General features: G+C 41.9%; 2 protein-coding genes and 1 long non-coding RNA gene across 4 annotated transcripts in view; 2 read left to right on the top strand and 1 right to left on the bottom strand.

Annotated features, from left to right (window-relative positions):
* LAMA3 (laminin subunit alpha 3) overlaps positions 1-8546 on the top strand; it is a 135838-nt gene extending 127292 nt beyond the window's left edge. Inside the window, exons 72-78 of the mRNA XM_035125886.2 lie at positions 582-771; positions 1604-1744; positions 3075-3234; positions 3454-3584; positions 4246-4339; positions 5608-5727; positions 6635-8546. Coding sequence (XP_034981777.2) covers positions 582-771; positions 1604-1744; positions 3075-3234; positions 3454-3584; positions 4246-4339; positions 5608-5727; positions 6635-6780 — 982 coding nt within the window. The 3' untranslated portion in view covers positions 6781-8546. The remainder of the gene's footprint in view (positions 1-581; positions 772-1603; positions 1745-3074; positions 3235-3453; positions 3585-4245; positions 4340-5607; positions 5728-6634) is intronic.
* On the bottom strand, positions 3455-17650 carry LOC118090296 (uncharacterized). Of its 2 annotated transcripts, XR_009558025.1 has the most exons (3): positions 17275-17650; positions 6076-6237; positions 3455-5116 (listed from the first exon to the last, which is right to left on the bottom strand). It is a non-coding gene; the product is annotated as an uncharacterized LOC118090296 (long non-coding RNA). The 2 variants fall into 2 exon arrangements; XR_009558024.1 differs by having other exon boundaries at positions 3455-6237.
* A 98-nt stretch (positions 17651-17748) lies between these two features.
* TTC39C (tetratricopeptide repeat domain 39C) overlaps positions 17749-26549 on the top strand; it is a 44651-nt gene continuing 35850 nt past the window's right edge. Inside the window, exon 1 of the mRNA XM_035125140.2 lies at positions 17749-18151. Coding sequence (XP_034981031.1) covers positions 18015-18151 — 137 coding nt within the window. The 5' untranslated portion in view covers positions 17749-18014. The remainder of the gene's footprint in view (positions 18152-26549) is intronic.

Below are 26549 nucleotides of genomic sequence, written 5' to 3'. Positions count from 1 at the left end.
ACTGGGAAACACAACTAGGAGTAAGATTTATATACAGCACGTCAAGTTACTGTTGGTTCCTTAAGTCACAAGGTCCAAACTGAACTGAAAATCAGCTTTTTCTGGCTCATGTCACCACATGCATGATACTGCAGCACAATGGAGATTAAACCAGTAATGCCCTCAGCCTGAGATCTGTATCAGAGGAGCAAAGTAAGGCACCTGTTGCCTGAGTCCCTGTCTCATGTCCCCAGATATTGTACAGGTACTTTCAGACTGGGTTCTTAGGAACGTATTTTATCCCATATTGTAATAATATAAATAAGGCAAAGTGGCATATGTTTGACTATTTATGCGATAATCAGTTCTGGGCTTGGATACAGCAATCCAGGTTCAAATATCTGGTTAAACTTGAAGCTTATTGATGTATTTGTGGTAAATTACAGTATATCCTTCATCAAAGAGTAATTGAGAGCACTGAAGAGAGAGGAACTTGGAAGCAACTTAACATTAATTTAATGAGAAATATAATAATATAACCATAGCATTTTCTGCTTCCGTATTGGTTAATCTTCTCTGATCTTAAAAAACTATAATTCAAGGTCCCATTTTGCTGTGGACGTTCGTACATCATCATCTAGAGGATTGATCTTCTTCATGGGAGACAAGCTGGGGGACAGCTACACAGCTCTTTTCCTTTCAAAAGGGCGTTTTGTCCTTTTACTTGCTGCTGATGGAAGGAAGATAAAAATCAAAAGCAAAGCTAAATACAATGACGGACAGTGGCATACTGTGAGTATGAAATCTGACTAGGCTAAAGGATTCAGTCATTTAGTGCATAGGGCAGCCATTGTGACAAATCTCTAACTCTGAAGGAGGCAGCTTGTGGACAAAAGCTACCATTGCTATGGTGCGAAGGAAAAGCAGCAAAGTCTAGTGATACAATTATTGTCCAAACCAGTGGCTCCCAATTGGTGGTCCATGGACCCCAGGGAGTTTGCGTAACCTACATGGGAATTGTGCCATGGACCCCCTGTCGTAGACCCACAAAAACTAGCACAGAGGTATCAATTTTTTCAAAAGTATGGGGTCCATGGCTTCGGCTTTTGAAAAATGGGGGGCTGCAGTATTTAGCTAATTGGTAACCACTGGTCCAAACCACTTTACTGAGGGCATCTGACTGGAACCCAATCCATGATTTGCCTCTCATTCCCCTCTCCTTCTGTGGCTGGTTAGTTCAAATCATTTTTTGGTGAATTTAAAACACAGAGAATCTCTCATACTCTCCACATCAAGGAACTGCCAGATGACTACATAGCAGCAAATTACTGTTTATTTAACATCCACTCAGGCATCACTGTCACCAGCTGAAGCTGAAGTTTCTAGCCCTCATCATGAATATATATTTCAGAATATGTGGACAATGCCAGGTGAAAGTCAGTTATATGTCCCCCATAGAATGCTAAACTTCAAAATAGTTTTTAAAAAAAGGCAAAGTCCTGTTACCACTTAGCATGAAAAAAGCAGTTACCAGTATGTGTTACTCCAAGATGACATTTAGCACTGCTTTATTTTTTTTTAGCTTGGGTGTATTTGTTTAAGACTGTGCTTGTTTTCTGAAAAGGTGGTGTTCAGCAGAGCTGGAAAGAGAGTACGACTTGTTGTTGATGGTCTGAAAGCTCGGGAAGTAAACACAGAACCTTCCTTCTCTGCCATGACTGAGTCACCAATCTACCTAGGAGGGGTTCCTTCATTGAAAATTCAGGTAAAAAACTGGTGTTTCAGTTGATGTGGACTTAGATGTGGTTGGCTCAAGGCAGGTAACATTTTATTTTCCAAGCTGCATAAAATCAGAGGTGCTTCCAGATGACCCGCTTATTCAGCATTCATCCTGATTTGTTTGTAGGCAGATTAGATGGCAATACTTAATGAGCATTCATTCTAGTTCGTTAGCAAGGAGGTTAGTTTAGCCAATGCTAGTGTCCCATGTTTTCCAGTGCATTTTCCCCACACCTTCCTTATCATAAAAAATCCAATCTTTTGGGGAATTGGGCTTGTTGCACAAGACATCCCAATCAGCTATAATGGCACAACCTGAATTTGCTGGTGCGTGTTTGAATGCCACCTGAAAATAGTGGCAGTCTAGTTCTCACACTAACATGAGTTTGACCAAACTCTGGGAGGCAGTGGAAGACAGGCGTGCCTGGTGTGCTCTGGTCCATGGGGTCACGAAGAGTCAGACATGACTAAACGACTAAACAACAACGAAATTCTCACACGGAGTACTTCCAATCTGTGACAATTGCATTATTATTATTATTACCACTTTGAGATTTTTCCCCCTCTTAAAAATATAAAGTGGTTTACAACACATTAAAACATTAAGTAAAACAATCCAGAATAAAACATTACTGGAGAACTTCAAATAAAAAGTATACATTCAAAGCAACATAATTAACAGGAAACTAAAATATTATTAGATATTTAAAAATAAAACTTTACCAAAGGAAGTCAAATACAAAATGCACTTTTAAAACAGCATAATTAGCAAGTGAATAAAATATTAACAGAAGCATAGAACATCTCTGTTGTTGCCAATTCTGCCAATGGTGGTTCATGGCAGGTGGTGGCTGTGGAAGCTCAGGTTCAGTGACCTGGGTCTGCACTAAGAGACAGCCAGGATGGTCTCTGGCCTCTTCAGCAGCCTCAGCTTTTATAGCTGGAGTCACAGTCAGGGCTCCACCCTCCCAGGCTAGGTAGAAAAGGCCTGCGAGGTAGGGAGCTGGTCTTCTAGGTCTCACAGCCAAGATGGTCACTGGCATGTCACCTTCCAACTTGACTCCCACTGAAAAATATGGATGCACAATAGTTTCATTTTGCAACAACTAGAGGGCCACGGGTTCCTCACCAATGTTCTATCCTGACCCTGATTCCTTTGTAAAGTTAAAATACATATACTGTAGCTCTAGAGACATTTCAAGATGGCCTAAAAACTGCATGATCTATTTAGGCATCTGCTCCTAGGCCAGGCAGCATGGAGTGATGCATTGTTCAAGTAAATATTATCACAATCTATGTTGAATTTATATTTCCAGAGTATACCAAGAAAGAGTTTTGCAGGTTGCCTGAGAAACTTTAACGCAGAAGGAAAGCTCATGCGTACATACCATCAGAACAGCGGCGTTCTGCCTTGCTTGGATAATGTTTTGGAGAAGGGGATATCTTTCTTCAACGAAGGGGGGCATATTGTCATCGGTAAGTATGGTGTAGGGGGTTGGTTCTGAACACAAGCTGTGCATTCAGTCAGAACCCTTTTGGGACCAGGGACATCTTACAGAATAGGGACTACATAATACCCATCTTGAAATAAAAGAGTGGCGGCTCTTGGAACACATACACATCTCAGTAGCAAGTAACAGTGTATAGAGCAGGTATCCTCTTTAACACGTTTTCCCAATTCTTTTTGCTTCCCAGAAAATGCTTTTTCATTGAGCTTGGACTACAGGGTTGTATTTAACATTCGTTCAAGAAGCTTGAGTGGCATTTTAATTCATACTGGCAGCAAACAAAGGAACTATTTAACTGTGTACATGGAAGAAGGCATGGTAGGTGTGATTCCATCTCTCCCCCACCCACCCCAGATTTGGTGAAGACAGAGTCGGTGAGGGAAGGGAGCATCTACTTTGAACTACTAAGATCTAGGTATCAGTATTTACAAAAGTCTGCTCCCAGACTTGTGTCACGTTTAAGCATGGCAAATATAACTGGTGATGGACTATGCAGGTGAAGAGATGGAGTTGTGCAAATAGAACCTGGCTCAGTTTTCATGGTTCCTATATATTTATGTGGTACAGGGCAGCAGTATGGGACACATCTGAAAATGGACAATATCTAAGCTTCACTGCAGACACTGGCGTTGTCAAGGGCAGTGTAAGCCAACGTCTTGTGATGTTAAGTATAAATTAACTATTAAATCAGCTTCAACTTAGCAATAACCACCTAGAAAACTCTTAACGTGGCTACTTCCTTTTCACCAAAGTAATGCACAGAATAAAAAAACACACTTTCTTGGCATTTCTGTGGATTGGAAGTACCCAAAGAGCAACAGCATAGCAATCTAGGGTTTACAAGTGAGACAACTGTCCCTAAAAGCATTGGCTAAATTAATCAGGCTCAGAAAATATTTCATCGCCACATTTTCATGTGTCCATGCTTTTATTTTATTCCTTTTGTTACTGCTAATTTAAAATATGTCTGTTTTCACAGCTCACTGCCTCTGGTAATAATGGTGCTGGAGAGTTCTCAACGTCAGTCACGCCTCGGCAGTCTCTCTGTGATGGAAAATGGCACTCCATAGCAGGTACTATGCAATCTCATTCAGCAGTTCTTTAGAGGCAAGAAAATGAGAGTCAGACATTGCTGAGCGCTAAAAAAAAAGTAGCACTTCATGCTTTTTAAAGATGACTAACTGGATTTCTAATGCATTTTAACTAATATTCTTTAAATGCATAACTTAAATTGTATCTGTTTAAGATTTGTGTGCATCCTGAGTTTAGCTTGATATGAATTCTGACTATACACGTGTTATGAATGCAATCTGTAAATCAGTTCAGAATAATCTAAGAGTAGTCCCATAGATTTCAGTGGGACTACAGCAGGATGCAGGTGGCGCCGTGGTCTAAACCACTGAGCCTAGGGATTGCTGATCGGAAGGTCGGCAGTTTGAATCCCTGTGACGGGGTGAGCTCCTGTTGCTCAGTCCCAGCTCCTGCCCACCTTGCAGTTCAAAAGCACATCAAAGTGCAAGTAGATAAATAGGTACCACTCTGGCGGGAAGGTAAACGATGTTTCCGTGCGCTGCTCTGGTTTGCCAAAAGCAGCTTAGTCATGCTGGCCACATGACCTGGAAGCTGTCTGCGGACAAACACTGGCTCCCTCGGCCTATAGAGCGAGATGAGCGCCGCAACCCCAGAGTCGTCCGTGACTGGATCTAACAGTCAGGGGTACCTTTACCTTTTTACAGCAGGATTGTTCGAAAGCAAGGTGATTTGTTGCTTCAGTTAACAGATTCATTAAGTAACATTAGATGGTGGATTGGTGGAGTCATATTTGCTCTTTTTCTCACGTGGTTTTCTCACTGGAATAAGAATGAAACAAACTATAGTACTGCAAATAACATTCCTGCATTCCAAACTACATATTACACTGCAGCTGTAATATGTAGCTATCCTAGCCTATTTTCCTTAGATCCTCTCTCCCCCAGCTGTTTCCTCCCCCCCCTGGGTTTTCAGACCTACGGTTGCAAGGTGAACAGGTTTGGGGTAAAAGATGCATGGGGAGACGTAATTCAGGGAGAAAAGGGCTAGCAACCAACACCAGGCTAATATTTAAACATGGCTACCTACAGACATATTGTATTTGTCTACAATAGGTGTCTTGGAATTGTAGGTGAGGAAAGATTTTCATTCATAGATAGATAGATAGATAGATAGATAGATAGATAGATAGATAGATAGATAGATAGATAGATCCAAGGAGAAAGGATTTAAGTGAAGTACTGTATTACTGTGACTGAAACTGAGGGATGTATTGATGAAAGGCAGGACTAACTGATTCATGTGTTTATAGTAACTCGGAAACAGAACATTGTGTACCTCGAAGTAGATGCGAAGAGTAACTCCACCACTGGACCATCAGCTATGCTCTCCACCAGCCATGCTCAACCACTTTATTTTGGGAGAGTTCCAGGTAGGAAAGACTCTTTCTGGTTAATCTTTCAGTACTGCTTTTTTTTTTTTAAAGAAATGTATGAAATGAATGTGACAACCTTCTACCGTATCTGGAAAAGCCACATTCAGTCAAAAGAAAGTAGAATCTCTTTCTCATTCCTTATGAATAAGCCTTTATCTTTGAAAGCCAAACTAGATGAGAAGTTAATTACATTAATGCAGTTAACGTGCACGTTTATGAAAGTGCACTTTTAAAAAAATTGCAAATAGTAGCCATGGGGACAAAAGCAGCAGGACCACAGAAGGGGGAAGAAAAGGTTTAATCCTTCCCCCTACCCCAGCTATCCCTGATGACAAGTGACCTTACCTTAAGAAAGCTGCTGTTTACATCAGAAGTGAAGTTTCCATTGGTGTCAGTTGCAGCTTCCCTCCAGATGCAAATGATGCATTTCCAAGATTTTGGAGGAGACACACAAGTCATCCCAACAAAGAACTTCAAAGGTCCGGCCAGTTCCATGGGAGCTTGATGCTTGCAAGGGAAGATAGCATTGTCAGACCCAAGATGCCAGTCAGGAAGGAAATAGATAGGAACAGGACCACGGACAGAGAGTTTAGTAGAAGGGGAGGGGGCAAGAGAAGATACTTGACTAGAGAGTTCTGTATTAATCTTTCTAAAGCTGCCCAATCAGTGGGACTGGAAAGAGGGCCTTTGTAAAATGTTAACATTTGTTGCAAAACATGGATGAATTCAAAGTAATGTTTAATAGCTATTATATATTACACTAAGAAAGAAGGTTATTTTGAATAGGAATTGGCATATACTGATTTCATTCCACTTCTACTAATAAAGAAATACTGGTTCCTGCATTTCTGTACCAAACTGCAATGTGCTGTATCCAACTTATCTTTATCCTTTCTCTTTACAGTAAATTTGGCAACACCATGGCTTCCTGTTCAGGATGTGTTCCTTGGCTGTCTGAAGAGTGTTGCAATTAATGACAAACCTGTTTCAGTGAGCAAAATTCCAGATGTTCATGGTGTTGTCAGCTTGCAAGGGTGCCCTGTCAATTAAATTCCCCATGTATCTCCTCAGGATGAAATCTCCTTAATGTACTGTATGAATGCCACAATATGTGTTCATCTCTTCTAAACTGTGTGTTATTCTTGCCACTTATTTCTAACATGGTTTAAGGATGTATATATTTTTCAGAATTGTGGTCTGGGCCACCAATGTTAGATGCTTTGAAATTCTGTTTGGCCTTTACTGTGTACAATTCATTCTATATGATAAAGCCACGTGAAATACAAAATGCTCTTGTACATAATACAATCGAGTGAGACTCTGCTCTCAGCCACAATTGTGCATAACTAGAACACTTGTATTGACATAAGAGGCCAGTCCTAAAGCACCTGGCATGACAAGCACTAGCCAAATTAGAACTGAAAAAATATTTGGATTACAACCAGAATCTGACCTTGTTGGCAGAATTTTATAAAAATAGACAATTATGTTGTGTTGCTGAACCAGCTCTTTCTTATACTGAAGTGTGCATTTGACAAAAATAATATAAACCTGAATATGAAGCACTTTAAAAGAATGGAATCCAAGAAGTTACAGTTTTAAGAGTTCTATGGCCAAATAAATACAATTTGCTTTCAAAAAAAATCTTCTGTATGTTTATTGTATTTACACATGGCACCATTTTGATCAACTTTAATCAAAATAATTTGGCTGAAAAAGGACAATAAGTTTCAGCCCACTATCTTTTACTTAATATGCATAAAATATCTCTATGGTATAATTTCCTCCCATAATAACAGACGTGAGAAAGATGCTGTGCCCTTTTGTGTGTGGAGAAAATGAAGGTAGTTTGATCTTCCATGAGTGTTTCAATCTGGAAACTGCAAGATCCGCAACCAGAGGTATTCTTTCACATATGTCTAGAAAATTCAACATGTCTACATCTTAGACTGCCATTTTTGCAGGGTTTCCTTCCACCTTTTTTACCTTTATACCAACCCACTTAAAAAATAACAATCAAGAAGAAAGGGCTGCAATGATACACTCAATTCTACCATCAATTTCATATTTTAAAGAAGATTATGTTTCTTATGACAAACACATACATTTCAGAAACCAGTTTAGTAATCCTATGATCCTGCCATGCTGGCAGCCAGCTTACACCAGTATAATGTAGGGATGAATGAATCAGTATATTTCCAGTCATACTCATGGTAGACCCATTGAAAGGAGTGGACTTAAATAATTATGAATAACTTAATTCCATTTGTTTCAGTGGACGTACTCCAACTTAGTTGGATACTACTCGTTGCTCATGGATACTTGACCTTTGCTTAGAATATTAACACCTCCTATCACTGTAGCACCCAATAGGATATGTATTGTTTTGATAGTAGTGCTTTAAGTTGAAAGAGGTACAACCCTGTCTATAAATCAATAAAACCATAAAAGAAATTAACTGTCCTGTTACCTGGCCAGTAACATTTGGGAGGTATTCTCTTTTTGCCCACTTCTTAATTTCCTCATCTTGGTCCTGTTAGCTCCCAAAAAAAACTTCCATAGAAAAACTTGCTGCTCGTTATCAGCTCTGTGGCTTCGATTAGTGTTAGCATTTATACTTTACTTTCACAAATCATTTCCTCGTTTGCTCAATAGCACTGAAGTTCAGCCACATGGTTCACAAGTCATGTTTGTTGAGAGCAATGCCACCCATACGACTTGCTTTCTAACCTTGCCTTCTCTTTCTGCTTGTTTCACATTGCATAATACGGTATATAGGGAAGCAACCAGTTCGTTAAAAAAAAAGGGATAGTCACATTTATGCGTGCATAGTGCACCATTAAACAAGACAGTTTTTCATGAGAGTTACCGGTAAGTGGCACCAGTCAGAAACTGTAATAGTGGCTTTGTTAGAGCATAGTGTCAACACTCTTTTTGCTATGTTGTAACACAACAGTATAAAGGAAGCATATCCTGTTTCCATTTACAAGCACCACTCCCTACTTATTTACCTTTTGCTTAAGATCTAATTATTCATTTGCCCGAGCATAGCATGTTGACATACTGCCTCTCTGCACTCATAATACAGTAATTCATCAACATGACAAAAGCCTGGTGCAGGTGGGGGGGGGGAACCATGCAGGCTGCAGAGGTTGGACAAGGTATGCTCATCACTTGTACACCCCTGTTTTAGCAGATTAGTATTACCTCCTGAAAGGAGCCTCTGCTAGATTCTTCAGCAATCTAGCTATTGCAGGTTGTGCCAACATTTTCTTTAAAGGGGTGCAGCAGTGAACTGAAAATTTGCCTTTTGCCCCTTGCTAATCCCTTTCTCTACAAGAAATAAATAATTAAAGAGGAAAACTCTTATTTAGAGATTTTATGCATGACTGGGCACCTTGGTGTGTCAATATTTTTAAAACTGTAGCACAGGGGAAAGTTATTTACTATATTTATATCTGGTCCATGGTCCACCTGGACACGACTAAACGACAAATATAAATACCTTGGCTTTCTTCTTTCATGGAACCTTAGGTGGCATATGCTTTTTAAAAAGAAACTCTTTCTCTTCTGCCTCTTCTTCAAATATAGTGCTACATCATTAGCTCTATGTTCCCCCTAATTCCAACTCACATACTCCTGCCTAGGGCAGCCCCAATATATTTTGCTGGCTGAGGCAAAGGACAAGATGGCACCACACCACATAAAGATATGAAATGGACTGAGATAAATCTTGGCTGGGGCTGATGGGAGCAGGAATCCAACAACAGGATTGGCCACAGGTTCCCCATCTTTAATTTAATATTTGAAAAGGATGGCAGGCAGATCCCCTGTCACAGATCTGCCTGCCACCCTTTTCAAAGGGGAGGCTGCAAAATAAATGCAGCCTCCCCTTTGAAATAAATTCAGAATGAATCAAGACGTTGGAATTGGACAGCTATCAGGATGAGGCTGCTTTACTATTTTCCTTCCTGCGATTAGTCTCCAGTAATTCTCCCCTTCCCCCTTGCGGCTGCGTTTTTCCCCTGAAAAGGAAATATAAGGTGCCTCCATATCCTTCCCCCTGTGGATAGGAAAGTGACTTGGGGGTTATTTTAAGCCGACAGATATCAAGAGGGGAAAGGGTCACGCACACATAAACACAAACGGTCAGTTCTCTTCCAGTTTCAGCTTCGTGAATTGGCTTTTCCTTCGAAAAACAAAGAAGCCAGCATTGTGACCTCCAGTGTCTTGAGAATGAAGGGAAGGCATGAAGGCCTTTGACTAAAGCTTATCTAAGCATTAAGAGCCCTAACCCAGCTGTTGCCCATGGATAATGCTGTCACTTGAACGTACATGAAAATTACTGTGCTTGAATGCACACATTTAATACACTTAATTGAGGAAGAGTCCTTCATGTTCAGGCATACAAAGGGAAACAAAGACTGTTGTCAGTCCTACTCCTAAAACACATATTGCAGTCATTTATGTTCCCAAGTACATGTGGCAAAACCTTTCAGATTACAAAACTGTATTTCTCAGGGATGCTATATCAGATGTTAGAAACAAACATTCTCCCCAGTACAGTATGTACAATCTCTTTGCAGAGTCAATATTGTGTGAGCCCTCATTTATGACTAGGGCCAAACTGGACATGACAAAGATTTGTAATCAGAATTTTGGGTGGTGTGTGTGTGTGTGTGTGTGTGTGTGTGTGTGTGTGTGTGTGTTTCAGTTCAAAGCTGTCATGATAGTTTGACTGAGTGTTTAACCCTATGGCTTTGGATCTGGGTATCTGAATGCTCTTCTTCTTTCACAATAACCTGCGACTACATTACAGTCATCCTTTGAGGCCTTTTTCTGCCTCTCCTGCCTCTGGAGGTGCAGGCAGTGACTGTGGGGAGAGAGAATTCTTGATTGTGGCATCCACCCCTATGGAATGCTCCCCCCCAGGGAAGCTCACGCGGTACCTACTTTGATCACTTTCTAGTTCTAGGTGAAGACTTTTTCATTGACTTGGATTTTAAACCCATATTCTACTGTTTGATTGTTATACATTTTGTTTTGAATTACGAATTGATTTTACTGTTTTATTCATTGTTCAGTCTTAGCTGAAGCCCCCTTGAGAATGGAAACACTAAGGTAGATGAGGAAACTATTCCTCCTCCTCCTCCGATGATGATGTTCGATTCCAACACCCATCAGCTCTAGTCAACTGGGCAACGCTTAAGCATGGTTGGAGCTGTAGTCCAACATCTGGAGGGTAATAAGTTTCCAAACTGAACAGTAAAATGTATGTTACAAGTGATTTAGAGTTACTCACTCACTGTGATTGGTTGTGCCTGGACTTAAGTACAGTGGTACTCGGGTTAAGAACTTAATTCGTTCTGCAAGTCTGTTCTTAACCTGAAACTGTTCTTAACCTGAGGCACCACTTTAGCTAATGGGGCCTCCTGCTGCCGCCGTGCAAGTTCTGTTCTCATCCTGAAGCAAAGTTCTTAACCCGAGGTACTATTTCTGGGTTTGCGGAGTTGTAACCTGAAGCATCTGTAACCCGAGGTACCACGGTACAGCGCTTTGTGCATAATGTCAGTGAGTCAGAGGCACTGTCAGTCACAAGGAACACAAGGTTATAGCTGGGGGACCAAATCAGGAAGTGGAACTGGCCAGCTCAACAACTTAGTTGAGCACAGCCTATTTCTATATATGGCTACTCAGAAGTAAGTCCCATGGAGTTAAAGTGAAGGATTACTGCCATAAAGGATCAAATGTAATTCAATCTCTGGAAAGGTTAACAGCTCTAGCATTATTACTATGTTCACTTGAGAAACTAGCTATTCTGGAAAGGACAGCAAAATAAGAGCTAGTTAATTATAGACTAAAACCCTTGCTTAAACCTCCCTTTACTGAAATGACCTTGAGGGTAAAGATCAAACCAAAACAGGTACTGAAGGTGGAATAGACTTCCCTGTATTGCACTTCACGAGGTTACTCAAGTACATTTTGTTATGTTCTTAGGGTTATTCAGCAATCAGTTTCTGTACTGCAGCTATGAGTGGCGTACCTTGTAAAAAATTTATATTGATAATATGTGTTGAGAATAACAGTAATGAATATTTTGATTTCACACACACAAACACACACCAATGCTGACATGTTATTGAAAATAGATTCCCTGCCACCCAATTTGTGTACCTGATTGTTTGTTTGTTTATAAGATTGTCTCTAGGGGTGACTAACATTAAGAGTCATGATGGATCAGACCAAAGGCCTATTTGGTCCATCATCCTCTTCCCACAGAGGACATGAGGCCAATAGCTGTCTCCCACTATTGTTCCTCAGCAACTGGTGTTCAGAAGCATACTGCCTTTGATTCTCAATGCAGTATATAGACATCATAACTGGTCTGAGAACACAATGTTCTTTGTCTCTGTGTGTGTGTGTGCCTAAGCAAGGCTGTCATATGATAATAATTTTACCAGCATGGACTAATCTTGAATGGATTGATTTAGGGGCTGAATGGCCCTTCTATGCCTTGATTTCATTATTTCATTACTGAGCCTTTCAGTCTCCCTCTTGCGCTACAGCAATGATTCCAAACTTCTGTTTAGAAGCAATAACTGCAATATAAGATATCCACACTGTGTGCTGACCTCGGGATTCAATAACAGAAGACAGGGCCAGAAACTGTACCATAAAGCAATCATTCATACATCTCAAAAATATCTTAATTCTCCTCTCTCTCGTTCTGTGTTTCCTTCCAACAATGCCAATGCAACTCAAGTACAGAGGGCAGAGGAAGCATGCAAAGGAAGCTAAGGCAATGGGTGCAACAAATACAACTGCCCTAATCCAATAAATCTGCCTAGACACAGGGCCCCATGGAAGTGCATGCATGGGAGGAAGGCTGCACCATAACCCTCAAGACTGGGAAATGAGTCAAATGCGCACTGTAGACATTATACATTCCTTTACATTGAAGAGGATGGGGAAGTTTGTGCTCATGTTGACCTTCATTTGCACAATGTCATTAGTTGTATGGGTGCCTCACAGTTTACTGCTGGTGCAATCCTTGTCCCCACCCCCGCAAAGTCCTATTGAGTTCAGCGGGACTTACTCCAATGTAAGTAAGTATAGGAACATTTGAGTCCTCATCCAGCTTGCACTTACTACAAGTGTACTGTTACAAACATGGCACAGGTGTTACAGGTCACTGCAGCAGCTTCCTTGCCCTCCATGCCTCTGGTCCTATATGCACCAGGAGACAGAACTCCCCTGTTTGCAAGGTCTATTCGCAAGCTCCCAGGATCTGCAATGAGCTCAGTTTGACTGCTGCTGGTTGCTATCTCCCCTCTCAGTTGGCTTCCTTTTAGCTTTAACACCTCCCCCTCAGATCCTGTGTTCCCACAGAGGAATCAGCCACACACACTCTCAGGCTCCACAAGACACAAGCTCACTCCCTTCAGTCTCCTCCTGCAATCCTTGTCCCTGTTTGTGAGGTCTGGTTGCGAACTCTGGTTGTGAGCTCCGAGGATCAGCACTGAGCTAAGTTTGAACACCTTTGCTATCATGAGGAGTTAGGCAGCCTTCCCCTGCCAAATAAAGTCCCCATCCTCTTTTTGAAGGATGCAGTTTAATCTGCAAGAGGTGCAGCCAATCATAGCCCCCCTCCATTTAACAGCACTAGACAAATATTGCCCATTAATTAATAAATTATATTTATAGTTTGATTTTCAGCCACAATGGGCTTTTAAAGTGGTTGACTGGGTTAGCAGGTAAACCCAGATGTATGACAACGCGATGGAAAAAGCAGCGGAAAAAGCTCATAAAGTTTCAAATCACTATTTTGGGGTTAGGTTTCCCTTAAAAAGCTCAACAATTCTGGGGTCTTCTTTAAAAAAGCTGCACAACCCTAACAATACCAATCCAGTTTTATTCTCTTCACATCAACTTTTTTTTTTATAACTGAAGTCCTGCAAATCAGTGCCCTGTGTGTAACCTACAGCCTCACTATGCAACAGACTTTGCCTGCAAGCAACCCTGCAGCATTGCTGATCTCTTGATGTTCCATAGTAAAGAGATTAAATGCACTTTATTAACGCAGGAAAAGGACTATAAAACTATTATCAACAGGCTGTAACACTAACAGCAGCAGTAAAATTGCCTGATCACTGCTGTTTGAAGTACGTCATGTTTGCTTTAATGTAGTGGAAAAGCAGTTTTCAACACCACAAATCTTCCTAAGCATTTGGCACAACTTGACTGTAAGTGGGCTAAACAGAGTTAACTAAAGAGCATGGTTCTCAAACTTTGCAGGGAATTCCACAGATAACACACAGGACGTAGGTACTTATTTGCTATCTCCATGATTTTTGCTCAGCTAAACTGCAAACCACATGAAGAGTAGTGGTTATGAAGGCAAATCTAAAGGTAAGAAATAATTACTCTGGGCTGTCTGTTTTCATATTACATTTCATCTGTTTGTTTATTCCATTACGTTTATATATACCACATTCCCTCTAAGGAGCTCAAGGTACTTTTCATGATTCTAACCCTCCCCACATTTATCTTCACAACAACCCTGTGAGGTAGGTTAGGTTGACAGGGACTAGCCCCAGGTCAACCTGTGAGCTTTATGGCTCACATGGCGTATACACCAAACGTCTGCAGAGTGGCGTGTGTACAGGATCATGTCCCAACGAAACCCAAATGTGCTTGGTCTGTTCTCTGAACATACTGTGCAAGCCTTTCAATGCAACCAGGGGCCTGATCCGTCTGTCTCAACATATATCAAATCTACATGTCTTATGTTCAGGCTCTGTGTGCAGTTGCTTAGGTAGTCAAACCAGCACCACCCACCCACAAAAGGGAGCGATCAATAGGCCTGTGGGCTCAAGATTTGCAGAAAGGCAAAACATATTCAGGTGAACAGGATACTAGGGAACTCTGCAGAACAGCCCAGTGATGGCTGGATGTGCTCAGTGACCACAGAATGCTGATGGACTGTTGGAGATAAGGACTAGAAAACCAGAGAGAAATGGATATCCATGTGGCTGGAATTCTGAAAGGAAACACACCCCACTGCAAAAATTTGTTGCAGGCTTCACTTGCAATGAGTCTGTAGGCTATCCGAAATTTTAAATGGCTAGTCTCACTGAATTCAGTGGTACTTAATTATGAGAAAACATGCATAGGAATGGGCCTAACATCACATACATGGATTTGTTATCACTCTGAATTCGATATAGCTGGGAGATTGTTATTTGCTTTCAGTAGAAACTGCCAGCTCTACTGTTAGGCAAGGGAGTATATCACTTTAGGTGGCATATTTTAGAAGGATCACGGTTGTCTCTCTCCAATTTGGGCTTAGTGATAGGAAGATTGCTTGAGTGAGAGAAGAACCACATTTTCTTTAGATTTAACTTCTATCCTGGCCAACTAAAAGAATTGTAAACTCATGCATTATAAAAATTTTGAGACCATTTTTGATTATGCAGAGCACAGCCTATGCTGTCAGATGACAATCACTTAAAGTAAGGCCTCATATGCTGAAGAGCTGTAACATTTTTGATACAAGGACTTTTAAATTTCAATACAAAGTGAAGCCCTACAATCTATTTCAGGCAGGTTTGGAATATTTTTAGCAGCATTGATTCTGGTAAATAAATGGGTTCTTTTAAATGGCTTCTGCAGAAAGCAAGGCTTTGCAAGGTGCTCAGCCATCTTTTAGCAAGATTTGCAAGATTTTTGTTGCTGAATTCCAATACCACAATCCTTACTGTCTGAAATCCTTTTCTTGCTTGACTGTAAAGCAGACACTAGTAGGCAAAACAACTTGGGAGTACAGTGCTTAGGATCGGTTTTTAAATGTTAATGCTATGTCTCTTGCAGCAAGATGAGGAGTCCAGGTGAAGTATGTTGAATACAGTGGCCCCTTGACTTATGAATTACTCAACATCCGAAGTTTTCGACTTACAAACGGGGAAAATGGCCTCACGCTTATGAATTTTTCTACATCCGAATGGAAACTGTTGGCGGTTTTAAATGCCGTTTCCTCGACATACTACTTTTAAATGCGGTTTCCTTGAATTATGAATATTTCCGAATGGTTTTTTTCCTATGGGAAACTGCTTTTCGACTTATGAACTTTTCAACCTACGAATGTGCATTCAGAACGGATTAAGTTCGTAAGTCGAGGGACCACTGTACACCGATGGATTGACAGGCAACAGCACACAGTATACACACACCAGAAAAGTGTTGTTGTTTATGGACCTTAAGGTCCTCCTCGGAGCATAAACAAACAGCAACAGCAAGGAAGAAGGCCAGGAGATTCTGGGGTTTGGCAATGGGCCCCATGCAAGTTGTGGCCCTAAGCAGGTGCCTGACACTGCTAACCTCCAACCTGAGTGTCATGGTCAGTTTTGATATTGAGCAGGTGGCCCCCCTCCCCCTGCTGCCCACAATCTTCAGTCCTACATAATTGGACATTTATACTTGGTATTTCATTTTATTTTTAATCCAGTAGTTTCTGCATGATTATCCTTGTGTGTGGCTTCTTGCAGCTTAAACAACAGCTGTGTCAATAAACATTCAAGTTTTTAAAATTGTGTGCTTGTTCATCAGCAATAACTTTTACTTGTCTACTCAGACGCAAGCCCCCTTAAGGTCAATGAAACTTATTCCCAGGTAAGCATGCATAGGATTTCAGTGTGGATCCAATCCATTGCAATTAGAAGGAAAATGTTCCCTTTCCTGTTTCATTTTCTGTGTTAAACTGCAGTCACATGTTTACACTGTATTTGGGCCAAGGCTTGGCCTCACAATCTGCTTTGGAGTCCAGGGTTTGTCCTTGAAAGAATAACGAGAGGGAGGGCAACCTCCTTGAACATGTTTAGAGTACTTTTCCTGCTGCTGTCAGACACCTAGTATTAGGAGGCAGGGCTTCTATGACAAGGGGAATATACCGTAAAGTAAAAACACAGTTTCAACTTCTCACATTCACTACTGCAGCAATGCAGGCAGAAATTGTAACATATTACATTGTGGAGTCTCTGGCATTTTTATTTCAAGTCTCCTGAGATTTTTTGCTTCAGAAAACCATATATATTATGGAGACACTTGATAAATTTGCTATATAGGCACAGCACACACACAGTCATAGCAGCGTTATTGTGATTTGTTCACTCTAAGGAGAAATTATAGCTAAATCAAAACACACATAAAGGTTTTTTTAAACAGACATTTGACAAAATGTTTGAAAATATAGTTCAATTGTGCAGAGTATCACATTTCAACTGCTGGCAGGAACTATCTTATATTTTAATACATCTATTTTAGTATAGTGCTTGGAAATTTTTAGGCACTTTGTAAGTACTGCATTAAATAACAACAATCCTTTATGGCTGCAGTCTTAAGCACACCAACCAGAGAAAGCCCCACTGACGAATTTAACATCGACCCCTCCCCTTTTTTTATGTTGTTAGCCCACCACACTTATGACCGAGAGGCAGGACTTAAAAGCTTGGAAACAAGCACATATATGTTGAAATCTGTGTAACTTACTTCTGAGCAAACATGCACCGGAGAGGACGGGGCTATGTAGGTCTGTTAACTAGGATGGCCAGATGATGGAACCTCCACATTCAGCAGCAGCCTATCTTCGATAGACCAAGCGCCTGGAGACTTTAACAGAGGCATCTGTTCTGCCACTGCTGGAAACAAACACTGCATCAGGTGCACCCTTCAGCCCTCTCGATGCTTAGGGGTGGCGGACTTAATATAAAGCTTACATCACAAACCTCCCATCTTTCCCCTCTTTTTTCAGTTTGTTAAAGAAGCCACCTTCACCCGCTGACGCGACCTGGAAGAGCAAACAGGAACTCTCCCCATGGGGTCCCGCCCCAGTTCTCCCCCCTTTGGAACCCCGAGCAGCCACTCCGAGCAGGTGCCAACGGCGGCTGACTGAGGGCAGCGGCTTCGGCGCCAGAGGCACGCAGGCTCACGCACTGCCCTGCGCAGGCGCGCCAGCGGCAAACCCTCGCTGCGAGGGCTGCGGAGTCGCCTTAGCTAACCGGTTGCGCTACTCGCGTCGGGCCGGCGAAGGGGAGAGCGGGCGGTTGCCGCTGAGGGAAGGAAGGGCCGCGAAGGGCGGCGGGAAGGAGCCTCGGCTTTGTTTGCGCGGCGGCTTTATATCCCTCTGCGCCCGCCCAACCTCTCCGCTCGCCGTCGCCCGTGGAGGCTGAGAGTCGTGCAGGAGGACGACGACGGAGCCTGCTGGGCGGGTCTCCCACCTGCCCATTGCCATGGCCGGCTCTGAGCAGGACGGCGGCACCGGCGAGGCGCCGCTGCCCCTCGAGGACTCCGAGCTGGCGCTGGCCGGCATCAACATGCTGCTCAACAACGGCTTCCGGGAGTCCGACCAGCTCTTCAGGAAATATAGGTACCCGCCATCCTCCCCCCTCTTCCCCCCCCCAGGACCTTGCAGTCTAAGCTGGGGGCACGTGAGAAGGGACGAATCTTCAGCTTAAATTTAAGCCCCCCTTTCCCGCTTTTCTTTTTGGAATGATGACCGTTGGGGTTGCCTTTGGGTGCATGGAGGCTGGCTCGTTAGAAGCCCTCCACCTGCTCCCCTCTTCGTTGCCACCCTAGCAATGTGCGCCACTTGTCCTTCCTTTGTTGTGCTTGGCGTTGCTGCCCTCGCTGCTGCACCTAGATCTCGCCCGAGCTGGTGCTCATCCTTGGGCTTGTTTTTTTAATGCCTGCACTTGGCCCTGGGATGTGTGAGGTAATAGCCTTGAGCATGTTCAGAGGGATTTGCTCTTCCTGTATGTATCACCCACATATGGGGAAGGATTGCCCACATACCAAATTAAATAAATGACGTATTTCTCTTTTATTGCATCTCCTACCGAACAAGATCACTCCTTGCTATTGTGCCTTAATTCCTATTTGGAGCAATACCTGTCACTGCAGTCACCTAGTGCACCATTTTTCAGCAGCTGTCTATTTAAACTTGCTCCTGCTAATCTGGCTGAATGGCAGAATGGTTTTATACACTGAGGGCTAACCACTTCCAGATCATGATCTGATCTCTTATTTTCTTAGGCCACTGTAATTTTGATTCCCCCCCCCCAGTGTCCTGTATCTTTCTTTGAATGCTTAGACCCAGATATATGTGACAATCAACTGTGGTTAGTGGTGAAAGAAAGAAGCCACTCTGCACATACTTGAAGATGCTTAATAACTTCACAGGGTTCAGGACTGAACATTGGCATTAAAAGCAGATCCTGGGACTGATCTCTAAACTGTGGTTAAGCAGTGGTGGAAAGCGGGTTGCTTCTTCTGTCCAGGAAGGCATTGGACACCATCCACCTAACACTGCTGCCGATAGAAGTTCATTCATATACACTACAATATATGTGGGGGATTGTATAAAAACCATTAGTTTATAGAGACTGCACAGTGGCAATTCTTTGGTGGAATGTGCCCAGTGTGCTGCTTTGTGGTGGCTGGTCTTATTCTGGTAATGGTATATGTGGGGGGGGGGGAGTTGTGCACTGACTGCAACTAATGTTACTTCCACATCAGAGCTCTACAGAAAGGTTATGCCTCAGTCACACTGAAGTCAGTGGGAAGCAGAATTAAAATGAAGACTGCACTTCATACAGTGCTATATTACCCAGCAATGCTATTCCCCTTGACTACGATCTTTCTGTAATATATATTCATAAGCAAAGGTCTCTTCCAAAGCTTCCTACTTGAAGGCTTTGATCCTTTTTTTGGCTCCTATTGAGTGGAGCAGTGGGATTGCTGATGAATAGCTTCTTAATTATTGCTTCAGCAGCTTCACTTAGTTGTCCCTTATTATCAGTTCCAATAGGAACTTTAATCAGTGATTTCCTCTCATAATTCTCTTCTCAATTTCACATAAAATAAAGGGGAAAAATAAACAAAACAATGAGAAAAAGAACTAATTAAACTATTTCTAGGAACAAGAGCTGTGTATGCTTGGCAGGAAGTAATGAAGGGACAGAACCTGTAAGCAGGATACTTCTAATTAAAGGTATAGGTGTTCTGAAAAGCCTCAGTAGCACTTTGCTTGTCCACACTAGTGTCGTCTGGTAATGCATTTGGGTTTAAATTGTAATTTAAAAAGTGATACAACTTGAGTCTGAGAAACATGTGAAGATTAAAATCACTCTATAATACAGTACAATGATTTGTCAACCAAACTGGATCTTCTATGAAAATGGTGTGAAGAAAAGATGACAATTCTAGAGAAATGTACTAATGTAGAAGCAACGTAACAGCCAGGTGGATACAGGTATAGGTATTTCAGTATAAGCCACATAACTTCTCTTCCCCACAAACAAATTAGAGTCTTGTTATGGTTCCTCCCTCCCTTGCTTGTGTCTTGGGTACTTTCCCTATGCTGTATTACCTCACACATTCAGTAGTTGTTGGTTTTATTTCAGTAGTTTTTCCTCCACTCTCAGTACGGTAGTTTTTATATTCCTCCCCAACAGTTTAATAAAAAAATTCAATCAATTTTATAGACCTTTGGAATAAGTGCTAAATGAAGTACTCCTGGGTACCACTTTGACACCAGTATGATGACCCTCTTCACAACAAAACTGAAATTCTGCATGGTGGCCTTTGTTTCGATCTTTCCAAAATCTCTTCCTGCTGGGAATCCATTAGTTCTTCTCTCACTACAGCCACTGGTGCCTATTGGTTTGCTTACAGTTAATCTCCCTTACTTTGCCTTGTTGACTGTAGATACTTCATGACTTGCCCACAAATTGTGAGACTTCACATCACAATTACATATTCATTTTATTTCCTTTTTCTGTGTTTCTTACATTCATCCCAGTTTATTTGTCTCCCCACTGCGAAATATCTGTTGGACTTCAGGGGTAGCTATTCCCTAATATTTAACTTATAAAATGGGAATTGGTAGAAACTTCCAGCAGAGGTGCCAACTTGAATAAAATATTTGGAGGGGGGCAGGTAAACCCCATCCTGCATAATCAATCACATGACATGGTGCACACACACAATCTGAATGGCAATGCCCATCAACTTTGGAGGGGCCCATGACTTTCTGTGAAAGACTGGAGAGTAAACCGGGAGGGGAGGTGGGAAATTGGCTCATACAGGATGTAGAGATGGCACGGTAGTTTATGCAGGTGGCAAATGGCTGATCACAGGCCTGCTTACCTAGGTGCAACAGGAGCACTAAACAGGGCTTGCAGGGAAGGACAGGCACTATCAGTAAGAAGAAGCAACAAAGCTTCTTCAGAGCAAAATAGGCCAGACGTTAAGCATGACTGGAGATCCCAGAGACAATACTTTGAGACAGCCATCATATTAGGGTACTGGCAGGGGAGTCAACATCAGCTAAATCAATGTGAGATAAATGGTCACCAAACCAAGATTAGCAAGCAACCTTATGAGAATTATTTCTTCATTTCAAGAAATTAGTCCCAACTCTAAAAGCATTGAGGTCATAACAGCCTTTCACAGAAAAGTCTTTCTTTTAGCATGACTAAGATCGCATAGTGTAGTTCTTTTTATTCCACCTAGATTCTGCTGAAGAGAGAGAAGCTTTAAGCACAAATGCTGTGTATCTTCTTAATGAGAGCATTTCCTTGCATCCTGTAAGCATTTGGGGGAAGAGTACTGTCATCTTCTATTACACTCTTTTATTTCAGTTCAGCAGAGCATATTATCTGCTTAGTTGACTTTTTTCCTTCCCCATTTCACCCCCTTCAGTATGTTTTTGTTTTCCCAGTGTACAATTTCACAGATACTTTTGTTAGCCAAAGTAAGTTTTGGTACATTTAAAGTTTGGTAAAATGTGAAGAACTATATCCTTACGCCCCGATTCTAAAACATTCACTTGGAAGTGTTTTCTGCTGAATTCCTTGAGATTTATTTCAGCATAAAATTGTTAAGTTCATGCTTAGTCCTTCCTGTTCCTCTTTGAACCAGCAAAAATACACTTGTCAGCCTTCCTGCATCACATACTTTGTTTGCTTATTTTAATGTCTTTGTTACATACATAATCCAAAAGGGATGAAATATATAACTTAAGTCAATTTATATTGGGTTCCTAGGTGACCTCTCATTCAGGCACTGACAACCTGCTCAGCTTCAGTAAAGCTGCTGCGTCAGAGGGACCTTGAAATTGATCAAACATTCTTGCAGAAAACCTTTTTTGTCTTCAGAGCCATCCCATTCAGATTTTAACAATTATCTCAAAAAGGAAATGTCTTTATTAGTTTTATTCAGTTTAGAACTCACAATTTACTTCAGTTTGTCGAGGGCTTATCATTGCAGCTTTTAGACAGGAATGAAAGTTCTCCCCTGTCTAGCTAGTTTAATGGAATCTGATTTTATTGCTGATCTCATCTGTGATTAACTCCTGCCCGGAAACGTGTGAATCCAGAATTGGCCTCCACAGTCACTTACGGACTCATTGTTAAAACCATGTTTATGGAAGACAATCTTACTTGGCTACAAGTGATGGCCAAAGAAGAAGAATGGAATCTGATTTTATTGCTGAGCTCATGACTTCTGCTGACTGAATCTCTTGGTATCTGCAGAAGTGTGCATGTACACGAAAGCTCATACCTATGACAAACTTAGTTGGTCTCTAAAATGCTACTGGAAGGATTTTTTTTTTGTTTTTTTTTTTGTTTCGACTACGTCAGACCAACACAGCTACCTACCTGTAACATATATTAATATAGTTTATGTTGTTTTAAGTTTTTTAAAGTTATCTCATTGGTTGGTCTTGCAGGCAAAATAGGGATATGTATGCCCCTGTAGATGCCCCCCAATCAAACTTTCAGTGTCAAGTTATAAATAGTATACCAGCTTTACAAAATCGTAAGGGGACTGGAAAGAACGGGTGCAAGGGATGCTACGGGACTGGGTGTGTATGGGGGAACAAACTATGACTTCTTTAGGCCTCAATTTACTTGGCGGATGTTGTTTTGGCCTCATTTTGTACTGAATACGTGTGTATAAAGCATACCAACTACTGTACTAGAAGCTCTACTAAGAATACATTTGCTCAGCAAATGTTTTCTAGCAAGCTAAAAAAAAAATCCTCTAGAAAAACCATACATTGCATTCCATTTCTGCTGTTTCTATTGCACAAAATAGATTTCTTATGATTTTGAGGAATGAGACCAGTTCATGTAATTATTCTCCTGTGATCTTCATTATGCAAAGACTGAGCTCTAGGCAAGTTGAAGTATGAAAGAATAATCTTTTTTCTTTTGAGGGGCAAATGTATACTTCAGTGCATTTTGTATCCTGGCAGGTATTTGACTGTGTCCTGACTTTTACCTTGGAAGAGCTGTAAACACAGCTGGGTATTGAACACCCAGTGTACAGCAGTGCCAGCTGGATGGGATGTAGGTTTGACAGACTTCGAACCTACATCAAAATCAGTGCTTTTTTAAACACTTCAAGAATCCTGTACTTCAAAAAGAGGGAAGAAATCATTATCTTATTATCTGAGGAAGTTGCTTTGCAGAGTTGAGTCTAAATAGCTGTTTCACCTTTTATTTCATATTTAATTTGTTCATTTGAGGAAACTAATCTGATCTTAAACTGGTATATGTGATTTTAGAACCACTATAACAGCATAATAATGCTTTCTGTCAATTTCACATAAAACATCTAAATTATTTACATAAACAATTACTAATAATCAGTCAGAGGAGTGCTGCTGTTGATAATTGGTATACCTGTTTACTCATAAATCAGGAACATATCAGATATATTTGTTACATCAAAGTTTGACTCATGAACGTATGTGTATGTCTGTGTATCCTTTCCTTAACTTCCAGGAAAGACTTTAGGAAGCAGTAACAGCTGAGATGTGGGAAGTGGCATATGTGTCCCAAAATTATTGTGATATTTAGATAAGTGGATAGTAAAGTACTGTATATACCAATGGGAAATTGGAATCCTTCAGTTGATCTTAGCTGAGAAAAAACATGTGTTATAACTCTACCAGCACTATTAATATAGGTCAGACAACCTTCTCTATTCTGTGGACCTCAGAGGTAGAAACTAGAAGAGCCCAGCTAACAGGAAGAAATGGTGGCAGAAAGAAATGATGTCTCAGTTTTCTCCTCTGAAATTAAAGAGTTTCAGCAATTGCTTCAGCGTGTTGCAAATAGCATCTGATTTGAGTAGATGATCCAATGCAAACCGGGATCTAATAATTGGAAAGGGAAATCAAAAGTTGATTTGGGGGTGGCTGCCGTTAGTTGCTGCCTACTCTCAGCTAGTTGTAACGGAAATGATAGAAAGTATTAATCACTTCCAGGATTTGCTAATTGTGTTGCTGCAGGTGGCGCTGTGGTTAAACCACTGAGCCTAGGGCTTGCTGATCAGAAGGTCGGCGGTTCGAATCCCTGTGACGGGGTGAGCTCCCGTTGCTTGGTCCCAGCTCCTGCCAACCTAGCAGTTCGAAAGCACGTCAAAATGCAAGTAGATAAATAGGAACCGCTACAGCGGGAAGGTAAACGGCATTTCCATGTGCTGCTCTGGTTTGCCAGAAGCGGCTTTTTCATGCTGGCCACATGACCTGGAAGCTATACGCCGGCTCCCTCGGCCAATAATGCGAGATGAGCGCGCAACCCCAGAGTCGGTCACGACTGGACCTAATGGTCAGGGGTCCCTTTACCTTTATGGAAGATAGGACACAAAGCAGATTTCACAAAACAGTTTTCCTAAAATCCCAGCTCTCCTATTTATTTGTGGTTTTTGCCTGGGGCTTTCTGACTTATCTTCTGAATAGAAAAAATTGTACCCAAGGAAAGAGATGATTTATGAAGAATATAGAATACTGTAAGTCAAATGGTATAATAATCATTGTAATTCTTTCTTGCTGTATATTGCATGCTACCCCAGTCTCCAAGCAGCAAGAGCTTCCAGGGGTGCACTTACCCAGGGTTGGAATGGTCAGTGGTGAGTGTGATGTCTTAAGGATATATCATTTTATATTTACACATACATGCACCTGAACGTAAGATGGAGGGGTTCACAACATTAACACCCCCAACAGATCTTGCTTCCCCATTAGTTTTCCAGGGGAGCCTCAAGTCCAGCTCAGAACAAGACATGTTTCTCTGTCCCCAGCTTCCAGCATCACTCAAAACTCTCACACAGCACTTTAACATACCTATACCCCACTTGACCCATTGTACTCTATCCTAGGATGGCATGGCATCCCACCAAGTGAGGTGGGATAGCAACAGAGCGACCTCTTTGCATATGGCAAATAGCAGTACAGCTAACTCACATGTTATGTGGTGGGTTAGATTCCTGGCCATCTTGAATATAAGCAAAATGGCTTAAAGCCAGGAACCCCCAGAACTGCACCCCCCTCTGCAAAGTAGTGAGCCGCTTGCCCAGCTTAAGGAAGGAGGCGCAAAGGCTCTGACAGGGTCCTAGAGTCCTCCCATGTCCTTCCCAAAGCCTAATAATTGTTTACCCAGCTTTGGGATGACACCATGAGGGCTCTGGGATTCTGTCAGAGTCCTTACACTGCTTTCCCAAAGCTGGGTAAGCCCGCGGTTGCTGCTTTGTGCAGGTTGGTGGGGGGAATAAATAAATGGAGAGTGGCTTTCCTCCTTTGTATGCTCTGGCACTCATCACGGTATTCCGTGCACCAGAAGCAGTTTAGTCATGCTGGCCACATGACCCGGAAAGCTGTCTGTGGACAAACGCCAGCTCCCTTGGCCTGAAATGTGTAGATGAGCACCACACCCCATGGTTGAATTTGAATGGACTTAACCATCCCAGGTGGCGCTGTGGTTAAACCACTGAGCCTAGGGCTTGCTGACCACAAGGTCGGAGGTTCGAATCCCTGTGACGGGGTGAGCTCCCATTGCTTGGTCCCAGCTCCTGCCAACCTAGCAGTTCGAAAGCATGTCAAAATGCAAGTAGATAAATAGGAACCGCTACAGCGGGAAGGTAAACGGCGTTTCCATGTGCTGCTCTGGTTTGCCAGAAGCGGCTTTGCCATGCTGGCCACATGACCTGGAAGCTATACGCCGGCTCCCTCGGCCAATAATGCGAGATGAGCGCGCAACCCCAGAGTCGGTCACGACTGGACCTAATGGTCAGGGGTCCCTTTACCTTTTTAACCATCCCGGGGTCCTACTGCTGCTCCTATAGTTTTTCCAACCACTTCTGGCCTGAGAGGCTTGTAACCTTGAAGTTAATCCCCACCCCCACCCTTCCGGGAAGCTTGAACATACGGGTGAGGACCCTTGGTGATGGAACAGAGTGAGACTTCTGAGAGTTGGAACCAAGGTTGCTGCCTTTCAGAACTAGAACTAGTCCATTAACCCCACTTGTATAGAACAGTCACTTAAAGTACATGTTCATAGGAAATTGCTCAGTGTCATGTCAGGAAGGGGTAGGTGTGTCAAAGCTTTAAGTCTCTTCTAAGCTGACTGAAATAATGGACAGTTTGGGGCAATGCAATAATGTAAAAAGGTTTGTTAAATTGTTGTTGAGCATCAAAACAAGTGTAGAAGTAATTGAAACATTCAATTAAAGTAGTTTTAAGTGCACTCACTCACTCCGTCAAGAGTCTTCTAGCAGTGACAGAAACACACCCGGCTCTGCTTTTTGTCTTTCACACCTTTTAATTCCTGACAAATATTCTTTTCTTACCTCCATTATTCTCTCCAAAATTGCACCCCCCCTTTTTATTTCTGTCATTGCTCAATACAGCATCTGTTTCTTCCGATAAGGGTCACTGTCACTGCCAACAAAGTGAGTAAACAGCTCCATATCCTGAT

The sequence above is a fragment of the Zootoca vivipara genome, chromosome 8 (assembly GCF_963506605.1).
Source record: "Zootoca vivipara chromosome 8, rZooViv1.1, whole genome shotgun sequence".
NCBI classification, from domain to species: Eukaryota; Metazoa; Chordata; class Lepidosauria; order Squamata; family Lacertidae; genus Zootoca; species Zootoca vivipara.
The sequence above is the reverse complement of the archived record's forward strand: the minus strand, read 5'-3'. Positions and strand labels throughout refer to the sequence as shown.